This window comes from Ornithorhynchus anatinus, chromosome 1, assembly GCF_004115215.2.
Source record: "Ornithorhynchus anatinus isolate Pmale09 chromosome 1, mOrnAna1.pri.v4, whole genome shotgun sequence".
Lineage (NCBI taxonomy): Eukaryota > Metazoa > Chordata > Mammalia > Monotremata > Ornithorhynchidae > Ornithorhynchus > Ornithorhynchus anatinus.
In genome coordinates, this window is record NC_041728.1 from 121,092,998 (window position 1) to 121,105,068 (window position 12,071).

A 12,071-nucleotide genomic window follows, 5' to 3' on the forward strand; every position below is an offset into this window, starting at 1 on the left:
TCAACCTCCATTTTACAGATGAGGCAACTGAGGCGAAGAGAAGTTCATTCATTCATTCATTCAATAGTATTTCTTGAGCGCTTACTATGTGCAGAGCACTGTACTAAGCATTTGGAATGTACAATTTGGCAACAGATAGAGACAGTCCCTGCCCATTGACGGGCTTACTGTCTAATCGGGAGAGACAGACAAAAACAATAGCAATAAATAGAATCAAGGGGATGTACACCTCAATAACAAAATAAATAGGGTAATAAAAATATATACAAATGAGCAAATGAGCACAGTGCTGAGGGGAGGGGAAGAGAGAGGGGGAGGAGCAGAGGGAAAGGGGGGAAAGGGGGCTTAGCTGAGGGGAGGTGAAGGGGGGGCAGAGAGGGAGCAGAGGGAGCAGAGGGAAAAGGGGAAGCTCAGTCTGGGAAGGCCTTTTGGAGGAGGTGAGCTCTCAGTAGGGCTTTGAAGAGGGGAAGAGAGTTAGTTTGGCAGTGGTGAGGAGGGAGGGCATTCCAGGACAGTGGGAGAATGTGGGCCAGGGGTCGACAGTGGGATAGGGGAGAATGGGAGACGGTGAGGAGGTGGACGGCAGAGGAGCAGAGTGTGCGGGGTGGGCAGTAGAAAGAGAGAAGGGAGGAGAGGTAGGAGGGGGCAAGGTGATGGAGAGCCTTGAAGCCTAGAGTGAGAAATTTTTGTTTCGTGTGAAGGTTGATAGGCAACCACTGGAGGTTTTTAAGGAGGGGAGTGACATGCCCAGAACGTTTCTGCAGGAAGATGATCCGAGCAGCGGAATGAAGAATAGACTGGAGCAGGGAGACACAGGAGGAAGGGAGATCAGAGAGAAGGCTGACAACATAATCCAGCCAGGATATTATGAGAGCCTGTACCAGTAAGATAGCCATTTGGATAGAGAGGAAAGGGCGGATTTTAGCGATATTGTAAAGGTGAGACCGGCAGGCGTTGGTGACGGATTGGATGTGTGGGGTGAATGAGAGAGCTGAGTCAAGGATGACACCAAGGTTGCAGGCTTGAGAGATGGGAAGGATGGTGGTACCATCCACAGTGACAGGGAAGTCAGGAAGAGGACAGGGCTTGGGAGGGAAGATAAGGAGCTCAGTTTTGGACATGTTGAGTTTTAGGTGGTGGGCAGACATCCATGTGGAGATGTCCTGGAGGCAGGAGGAGATACGAGCCTGAAGGGAGGGGGAGAGGACAGGGGTAGAGATGTAGATTTGTGTGTCATCTGCAAAGTTGAAGTCATGGGAGTGAATGAATTCACCTAGGGAGTGAGCGTAAATGGAGAACAGAAGAGGGTGACTTATTTACCCAAGATCACACAGCAGATAAGTGGAGAAGTAGGATTCAAACTCAGGTCTTCTTACTCCTAGGCCCATGCTCATTCTACTAGGCCATGCTGCTTCCAAAAAATAATTTGTGTTCTCTGAACACTAATTTTTATATAGCTAAAAATTAATTCAGAAAAAGTTGGACTGAGGCCCTGTGGCCCCTTATCTTTCAAAAATTATTAGGAGAAAAGCTGCTATTTAAATCCATTACATTACTCTTCAAACAGACAAGTTATGTGGAATCCATAGTTTATGTGGCATGTTTGTGTGGAACACCAGTGTTTGTCAGCAACTTTAGTTGGGGTGGTGATGAGGAATGAGAGAGAAATGAGGGTGTAGGGGGTGAAACTCTCCCCTCCCTTCAGGAAAACAAGGGTGACAACTCATTCATTCTCTCCAGGTAAACCTGAATCAAAGTGAACTTTTCTGATGGTTGATAGGAGACTGGTGCATTACCCCTGCCTAAATTTGATGCAATGTTTCTTCATACTGAAATACCCCTATTTAGAAAGTAATCTTCATGAAATGTCTAATCCCTCAGCCGGGCTATTGCAGAAATTAACACCATAAGAATACTTTCAATACATACATTTTTTTTTTTTAACTGAAAGACGAAGGGCATAAGGGACCGACTTTTACAAAACAAACTTTATTACAAATTGTACATCTTTGGATACTTGCAAGTTAATTTAAACTTTTCCAAAGTCATTCTAAAAATCAGATATTCCCAAATAAAGTTGTGAAATGAACAGGACAGAGCAGGTTTATACTAAAATAATGGTGGTATTAAAACAGAATTAAACAATTGCTTCCAACATTCAACTAAAATAATTTAAAAACTAATGATTTCTGTGAAAAAATTAAACTAATCTAAAATCCAGGACCTCAATCTTCATGTTTCAGTACTAGTTTACCTAATGTCCCCCTCATGCAGAATATCAGCATCAGAAAATTTAAATATTTTGGAACATCACCCCACATGATTTATTCTTTGGATATAAAAGCCTAGTATCTATCCATTGAAGCTACAGCAACAACAACAACAAAACCTCCCATCTTATTGGGTTTTACTAAATATTTTGTTAAATTTTGAGATTTCTAATCCAAAAATCAAAACATCATGGTCAAATGCTCATTTAAAAAATGCAATCACTATTTTGAAATACTTAAAACTCTAAACCCAGATTGAGACACACAAATCATCAATCTTAGCAGACATTCATTGAAGATAGTTTGGGATTTGAAACACATTTCAATAGTAGTAAATTTTTCTTACTCTTTCACTCAAACCAAACATAACACTTGAAAAGTCACAATTACTCACTTTCAATAGGTCTTGCAAAACATATGCTGGGCGATTCCAGATAAAAAACAGATATTAACCTCCAACATAAGACTATGATAACAGAAAAAAAAAAAGAAAACAGGAGCAGGGAAGTTTAAAACAAAGAACACTGAATAGCAGCACGGCATAGTGGAAAGGGCACTGGCCTGGGAGTCAGAAGGTCTTGGGTTCTAATCCCGGATCTGCCACCTGTCTGCTTTGTGACCTTGGGCAAGTCACTTCACTTCTCTGGGATGCAGTTACCTCATCTGTAAAATGAGGATTGAGGCTGTGAACTCCACATGGGATAAGGACTGTGTCCAACATGATTTACTTTGCATCCACCCCAGCGCTTAGTACAGTGTCTGGCATAGAGTAAGCGCTTAACAAATACCATAATTATTATGAAATAGTCACCTCTGCCACGAAGCAGGCTTTCACAATGTGTTTTGGGCAATAAGTGACAACTCAATTAGGCAATGTTCTTCCAATGCACCTATCTGGATACAATGTGAGCTGGTTTTGAAAAAAATGGCCATGCCAGCAATGAGGAGTACTACGATGAGAATTTCTTCAAGAGTGCAACGCTTCCCTTATAGAAGGGCACAGCCAATTGTTCAAAACCTTGAGAACGGTCTTGGATTGAGTGGAGAAACTGAAAGACAACACTCTATAAGACCACAAATATACAAACCATGTGTGCCATGATTCATTGACAACATTCCCCTTACAAAAATAAGTTTGGAATAAAAGGTATACCCTGCTTATTACCATACATTTTAAAATGTGTATATCTAATCTGTAACAAGATATGATTAGGCCAAACATAATCATTTCCAAATCATCACCATTTAAATCCAGAACAGTCATTCATTAGGGACTCACTATTAAGATAATTATAGCTAAAATCCAACTATTGTGATAGTTTTGCAGTATACTTAGTTCTGCCATAATGCACGATTTCATTATACATTTTATTTAGAACACTGTTTGTGAATTAGGATGCTATCTTCTGATGACATAAGCCCAACTGAAGAAAACAGTGTAAAGTGGTAAAATGAGGAAGTTTGACAGTACGAGTGTTTCTTAATGCAGCGGCCCATACAAGAAAGCAACCCTCGCATTATAAGAAAACTGGGTGCATTATGTTTCTTCCCTTGTCTTATCCAACAATATGGGTTTGGCGTTATAAAGGAACAGTTGTGTGGTTATGAAGGCATGTGTAGAAATGAGGGAGAAGGACGGGGGCAGGTTTGTGTGTGTGTGTGTGTGTGTGTGTGTATGCTTTTCCAGCTCATAGCCACTTTGTTTTTTATATCCGAGAATGTTGTCATTGTGCTACGTTTTAGGACACATCTGGGCAATTCTGATGATTTCAATCTGAAAGTGGACACTAGAACAGCAGTATATAAGACTTTATCGTCCCTGACAACTAAGATCCAAATGGCCGATTCTAACTCAAATGTTTCTGAGAGGAGTTTACTTTCAGAGAAAGTCAGTTCTCAGAGGTGGCCACTTGGGCAAAGCCCCTCTTTTGCTTGGCAAATCAGGAGATTTCTGGAAGTGCCACCAAGGTTGGGCACTAACATTTGATGTTCCTGAGGCCGGGGAGAGTGACTTTTCCGTAGTTGTAAATATCCTCATCATCTCCTTGGTTGATGTGCTTCACTAGATTTTTCTCGAATAACAGCGGGTGGTAGGCGCCCATAGTACAGGCACTATCGTGAAATCGCTGATAATAATGGCAAATATCCGTCTGCCGTTTGGAAGGGAGAAATTCGTACACATCCACTTGGTCACAAAAGTTCATCATGATTACAATACCTGTGGGTGAAGACGAGACAACGATTAACCAGAGACTATCCCCGAGTTGTGATGTGCTTTCACTGAAATTTCAAAATGGGATTCCGCATGCTTTGCAGATCCCCAAGTCCAGGCCAAGAACAGGTTATAAAAGAGGAACAAGCGGGATGTGAAGTGTATAGGCCAGGGAGTCAGAAGGACCTGGGTTCTAAACCTGGCTCCACCACATGTCTGCTTGTGACCTTGGGCAAGTCACTTAACTTCTCTGGGCCTCAGTTCCTCATCTGTAAAATGGGGGTTAAGAGGGTGAGCCCCTTGTGGGACAGGGACCGTGTCCTTCCTGATGAACTTGTACCTTCTCCAGCGCTTAGAACGGTGCTTGACATATTGTAAGCGCTTAACAAGTACCATAATTATTTATTATTATTTACTCTCTGGGTGCAGTGTTCAGGCCATATTACCTGAGGTTGGGCTTGGGGAGGGAGAAATTTTGGAGGGGGCTCATATTACTCTTCATTATCCAAAGCCTGAAAGAGCTCTAGCTGATTGTTTATTGCCAGGGGTGGATCCACTTTATGGATTATCAAGTTTTGTGGTTTCTCCTCTTGAGGCCTGACTTTTAGCCATTCTGGGGTTATTTGCCTCTCTCTTCCAAAAGATGAGTGGGATCCATAGGAATGGGGAGATAGAGTGAAGTAAGAAAGAAAGGAGGGATCCCTTGGGCAGGGCTAATGCTCTTAATGGAACTGGTCCGAAGAAAGGTAACGATATTGATGATAATAATAATATTTGTTGTATTTGTTAAGTGCTTACTCTTTGCCAGGCACTGTACTAAGCACTGGAGTGGAGACAAGTAAATCGGGTTAGATACAGTCCCCATCCTGCAGGGGGCTGACAGTCTTAATCCCCATTTTACAGACGAGGTAACTGAGGCCCAGAGAAATGAAGTGACTTGCCCAAGGCCACACAGCAGACAAGCGGTGGAGCCAAAAATAGAACCCATGACCTTTTGACTCCCAGGCCAGTGCTCGACTATGCCATGCTATGTCCCGAGATGTACAGAGAAGATATCTCTTCTCTGACCTGGCATTTCCATCACACTCTTGGGCCATCGGCTGCTAATCTAGAGGCCTGGGTCTGGTGCTGCTCCCCTGACAGCCATTTTCCCTCCATCCTCACTAGCCTCCTGGCAAGGCATTATCTACTGCTAAGATCCTTCTCTCCTTTCTACAACAAAAACAAGGTTGCTGGCTGGTGGTGAGAAGTTGGGGGAAGGATGGGACCAAAAAGACCCAGTTCCTTAACTTCTCTACATCTCACCTGTAAAATAGTAACAGAGACTGTATATAACTGATATAACTGCACTGCATCTGTCCTAGTGATTGGTACATATAAGTGCTAGTTACTATTATTATTAATTATTACTCTGTAGATGAAATCTTTGCAGATCATTCTTTCAAGAAGTCTCAGAAAAATTGCAGGTCACCATTTGATTTTACACAAGTCAAAGCTTATAGTAGATTAGCTCTTGAATATCTGAAGATAATGAAGTGATTCCAGTTTTGTGATTAAATCAGCTCCCACATACTGAGTTATTTTCACAACAGAAACTTGCCTTTGTTAATGTTTTGCTTTGCAAGCCTTTCTGGGTGTAGGCATAATAGCTCAAAGGTCAAAGGAAAGCAACAATTAAAAAAGTGATGTTTTTTTCCAATCCTAAAAGAATTCTAACATCTATTATTGCAGCTTGGCACCTGAAGAAAACTTCAGCCTGATTTTTTTTTTAAAGCTCTAGGAATAACCTTCTTGCTTTCATGAATTCTGTGGACTTGAGGATTTATGAAACAATCGAAATCTCTCTGCAGAGCCTTATTAAGCCTGCAGCTGTAATAGGGAGTACTACGTCCTCTTTAAAAAAACTGCACCAGGAGAATATATCTTCTAGAGTGCTTTGGCTTAGAGTACCTTTGAGAGGTAAGCAGGTGTTTGACAGAGTTTGCCTGTGGGAAGGTCATCAAACTGCCCAGGTAACAAGGGCATGTGTCCAAGAAACAAATTTAACATGCAGGAATTCAGTATGCCCAGGCTACTCATGGGCTGAGTTTGCTATTTTAGATCAGGTAACTATCAAATACTAATGTATAAATTTGTGCAAACCTGTGACAGGCTTAGTCCTAATTTAATTTTTCTCTTATCATTCATAATTTCCTTAGGACCCCCTTTCACTAGGAGGGAAGTGAGAAACAAATTAGAGATTCTGTTACTTAGAAGCTTCAGTCACCTGTGAATGGGAAGAAATATTAACATGGGGAAGTCAAAAGGACCTTATGATCCATTTGATAATTTTATTTTTTAATTTTTAACCAAATCAAGAAGCAGCATCACGTAGTGGGTACAGCACAGGCCTGGGAGTCAGAAGGTCATGGATTCTAATCCCAGCTCCTCCACTTTCCTTCAATCATTCAATCATATTTATTGAGTGCTCTGTGTGCAGAACACTGTACTAAGTGCTTGGGAGAGTACGATTCAACAAGACACAATCCCTGCCCGTAATGAGTTTACAGTCTGGGGGGTGGGGGAGACAGATTCCTCCCTCCTCGCAAGTGCCACCCCCTCCACCTGCGCCTCGGACCCCATTCCCTCTCACCTTATTAAAACCATCGCCCCTGCCCTCCTCCCTTCCTTAACTTCTATTTTTAACCACTTAATCTCCAATAGGTCCTTCCCCGCTGCCTTCAAACATGCCCACGTCTCCCCCATCCTAAAAAAACCCGCTCTTGACCCTACCTCCCCCTCCAGTTATCGCCCTATCTCCCTACTACCCTTCCTTTCCAAAATCCTAGAACGAGTCGTCTACAATCGATGCTTAGAATTCCTTAACTCCCATTCTCTCGTAGACCCCCTCCAATCTGGCTTCCGTCCCCTCCACTCTACCGAGACTGCTCTCTCTAAGGTCACCCATGACCTCCTTCTTGCCAAATCCAGTGGCTCCTACTCCATTCTGATCCTCCTTGACCTCTCTGCTGCCTTTGACACTGTCGACCATCCCCTCCTCCTCCATACCTTATCTCACCTTGGCTTCACGGACTCCGTCCTCTCCTGGTTCTCCTCTTACCTCTCTGGCCGGTCATTCTCGGTCTCCTTCGCTGGCGCCTCCTCCCCCTCCCATCCTTTAACTGTTGGAGTTCCTCAAGGGTCAGTTCTTGGCCCTCTTCTGTTCTCCATTTACACTCACTCCCTCGGTGAACTCATTCGCTCTCACGGCTTTGACTACCATCTCTACGCAGATGACACGCAGATCTACATCTCCGCCCCTGTCCTCTCCTCCTCCCTTCAGGCTCGCATCTCCTCCTGCCTCCAGGACGTCTCCACCTGGATGTCGGCCCGCCACCTAAAACTCAACATGAGCAAGACTGAGCTCCTCATCTTCCCTCCCAAACCCAGTCCTCTCCCAGACTTCTCTATGACCGTGGATGGCACGACCATCCTCCCCATCTCTCAGGCCCGCAATCTCGGTGTCATACTTGACTCATCTCTCTCGTTCACCCCACATATCCTATCCGTTACCAAGACCTGCCGGTTTCACCTTTACAATATCGCCAAGATCCACCCTTTCCTCTCCACCCAAACGGCTACCTTACTGCTACGGGCTCTTGTTATATCCCGGCTAGACTACTGTGTCAGCCTTCTCTCTGACCTCCCTTCCTCCTCTCTCGCCCCGCTCCAGTCTATTCTTCACTCCGCTGCCCAGCTCATCTTCCTGCAGAAATGATCTGGGCATGTCACTCCCCTTCTTAAACAACTCCAGTGGTTGCCTATCAACCTCCGCTCCAAACAAAAACTCCTCACTCTAGGCTTCAAGGCTCTCCATCACCTTGCCCCTTCCTACCTCTCCTCCCTTCTCTCTTTCTACCGCCCACCCCGCACGCTCCACTCCTCTGCCGCCCACCTCCTCACCGTCCCTCGGTCTCGCCTATCCCGCCGTCGACCCCTGGGCCACGTCCTCCTGCGGTCCTGGAAGGCCCTCTCTCCTCACCTCCGCCAAACTGATTCTCTTCCCCTCTTCAAAACCCTACTTAAAACTCATCTCCTCCAAGAGGCCTTCCCAGACTGAGCTCCTCTTCTCCCTCTACTCCCTCTACCACCCCCCTTCACCTCTCCGCAGCTAAACCCTCTTTTCCCCCTTTCCCTCTGCTCCTCCCCCTCCCCCTTCCCATCCCCTCAGCACTGTACTCGTCCGCTCAACTGTATATATTTCCATTACCCTATTTATTTTGTTAATGGAATGTACATCGCCTTGATTCTATTTAATAATAATAATAATAATGTTGGTATTTGTTAAGCGTCTACTATGTGCCGAGCACTGTTCTAAGCACTGGGGTAAACACAGGGGAATCAGGTTGTCCCACGTGGGGCTCACAGTCTTAATCCCCATTTTACAGATGAGGGAACTGAGGCACCGAGAAGTTAAGTGACTTGCCCACAGTCACACAGCTGACAAGTGGCAGAGCTGGGATTCGAACTCATGACCTCTGACTCCAAAGCCAGTGCTCTTTGAGAGATAAATGAAGCAGCGTGGCTCAGTGGAAAGAGCATGGGCTTTGGAGTCAGAGGTCATGGGTTCAAATCCCGGCTCGGCCACTTGTCAGCTGTGTGACTTTGGGCAAGTCACTTAACTTCTCGGTGCCTCAGTTCCCTCATCTGTAAAATGGGGATTAAGACTGTGAGCCCCACGTGGGACAACCTGATTCCCCTGTGTCTACCCCAGCGCTTAGAACAGTGCTCGGCACATAGTAAGCGCTTAACAAATACCAACATTATTATTATTATTATTGCTCTGCATTGTACACATTGCAAGTGCTCAATGAATGCTATTGATTGATTGATATAATTAGTGATGAGCTGGGTCAATCCTTGGATTTTATACCCAATTTATTGGTGGTCAAGCTTACTTGATACTTCGTCTCTGCCCATTGGATTCTTTAGTAGCCACCCTTGCTTGATGATACTTATTGAAGATTTACTGGGTGCAGAACACTGTGTTATACTCTTATACTCTTATGTGTTATACTCTTATACTCTTATACTCAACATTATACTCTTGGGAGAGTATAATACGAATAGAGTTGGTAGACTCAATCCCTGCCCACATGGAGCTTACAGTCTTGATGGGGAGACAGGCAATGAAATAAATTACCGGTAGAGAAAATGGCATAGTGTAAGGAGATGTACATAAGTGCTATACGTGACTATCAAGAGCTTAAGGAGTATAGATTTAAATGCATAGTCAACAGAGAGGGGAGGGTAAATAGGGGAATGCTAGTTTAGTCAGGGAAGACTGCTTGGAGGAAGGAGATGTATCCACCCCAGCCATAGTAATGATGATGATGATTATGATAATAGTATTAATAATGGTAATTGTTAATCACTTATATGCCAAGCACCATTCTAAGCACTGGGGTAGATACAGCATAATCCAGTCAGACACAGTCCCTGTCCCTCACAGGTTTATAGTCTAAAAGGGAAGGAGAACAATAATTAAATCCCCATTTTACAGATGAGGAAACTGATGCATAGAAGTTAAGTGACTTGCCCAAAATCACACAACAGACAGGTGGCAGAGCTGGGATCAAAACCCAGGTCTACTGACTGCCAGGCCTGTGCTCTTTCCCCTGGGCCATGCTTAATAAATACCATCATTATTCTACAACTACCTTGCTTTCCCTTTAACTCACTTTCAAACACTTGTGTCTTGCGCTTACTATGTTCAGGCACTATGCTAAGTTCAGGGATAGATAGAAGCAAAACAGTTTGGACACAGTTCCTGTATCACATGGGGCTCAGAGAGTTAATCTCCATCTTACAGATGAGGTAACTGAGGCACAGAGAAGTTAACAGACCTGCCCAAGGTCCCACAGCAGATATGTGGCAGATCCGAGATTAGAACCTAGGCCCTTCTGACTCCCAGACCCGTGCTTTATCCATTAGGCCACACTCCTTCTAAGTTGTGCTTAATTTGTGCTAAATTTTGCCCGGACTATGGTGGCCATCTGTCAGGGTCAGGAGGCATTGTTGTTACTTGGACTCCTCTCAGTGAATGTGGCCAAGCACAGGTGGTAACCAAGCTTGGCTGTGGATGGTGGGTGACGAAGATGGCAGCTTGCATTGTTTGCACCTGTTGGCATTGATTCTACCAGAGATGGCAAGGCTGGGCCAGGAGTGTGTCAGGGCCAGACAAGGAGAGGCCTGAGCAAGCAAACACAGTCACCAAATATCTGCAGATCCAAGGCTCTAAGAATACATGCATGGGAAATTCAAGTTAATGATGTGTTCAGCTAAGCACATATATCTCTCTAGGCTGTAAGCTTCTTGTGGGTGGGGAACCTGTCTACCAAGTCTGAAATACAGTACTCTCCTAAAGCACCCAGTAGAGTGCCCTGCACCCAGTAAGCACTCAATAAATATGATGGATTGATTGATCTCTCTGGGTTAGCACATGGTTAGGCAACTGCGTTTATAAAGGTAAAGCTGTCCAAGATAGTGGAAGGGCTGAGGGAAGTATGTGGATTAAAGAAATATAGTATGTGATAGTGCAGGAGAGAAAGAGATAAGCTGTCAATATGCTACTTTTTGACTGACTCAAAGACTGAAGGAAATATAAAAGGTGGGAAGACAAGGAGGAAGAGAGAAAAGGAGAAAGGGAGAAAAGAAACAGAGGTGACAAGAGTAGGAAGAAAAAGGTTAGCGATGAGTAGATAAAAGACTATTGGAAGTCAAAACACCTACACACTTTCCTTCCACAAATTTTGAGTAGGACACTTTTAGGGACTCAGAGAAAATTCTTCTGAAAATGCTCATAATATGGGAAAGAATGCAGTGTTACATCAGAAGTGGTAGAAATTAATAAAGAACTGCTGAACCCAGGCATCATATACACATACATACATAATAATAATAATACTTGTAGTATTTGTTAAGCACTTACTATATGCCAGCCACCATTCTACGTGCTGTGGTAGAAACAAGTTAATCAGGTTGGACACAGTCCCAGCCCTTACAGGCCTCCCAGTCTTAATCCCCATTTTACAGATGAAGGAATTGAGCCACAGAGAAGTTAAGTGACTTTTCCAAGGTCGTGCAGCAGACAAGTAGAGGAGCCAGAATTAGAACCCAGGCCCATGCACTATCCACTAATCCACGCTGCTTTCTGGACTCAGAAATATTTTGGCAAACTACAAACACATTTATAGTAATAGTGGGGCCAGTACTTGGAGAAGCAGCATGGCATAGTGGATAGAGCATGGACCTTGGAGTCAGGAGGTCATGGGTTCTCTTCCCAGATCCGCCACTTGTCTGCTCTGTGACCTTCAGCAAGTCACTTCACTTCTCTGGGCCTCAGTGATCTCATCTGGTAAATGGAGATTGAGACTGTGAGCCCCACACAGGACAGGGACTGTGTATAACCTGATCTGCTTGTTTCCACCCCAGTGCTTAGTACAGTGTCTGGTACATAGTTAAGCATGTAATGAATACCATGATTATTATTATTAGTAGTAGCAATAGTAGAAGAGCAGCGGTAGTAGTCGCCCTGATAGTTGCAGCAC

The 12,071-nt window shown here is 44.1% G+C and overlaps 1 protein-coding gene across 4 annotated transcripts in view; it reads right to left on the reverse strand.

Moving 5' to 3' along the window:
- Nucleotides 1–3,624: 3,624 nt before the first annotated feature.
- Nucleotides 3,625–12,071, reverse strand: part of ST6GAL1 (ST6 beta-galactoside alpha-2,6-sialyltransferase 1) — a 215,678-nt gene continuing 207,231 nt past the window's right edge. For all 4 annotated transcript variants that reach the window (XM_029059048.2, XM_029059039.2, XM_029059057.2 and 1 more), the window contains one exon: nt 3,625–4,488. In XM_029059048.2, the coding sequence (XP_028914881.1) occupies nt 4,247–4,488 (242 nt within the window). In that variant the 3' untranslated portion in view covers nt 3,625–4,246. The remainder of the gene's footprint in view (nt 4,489–12,071) is intronic.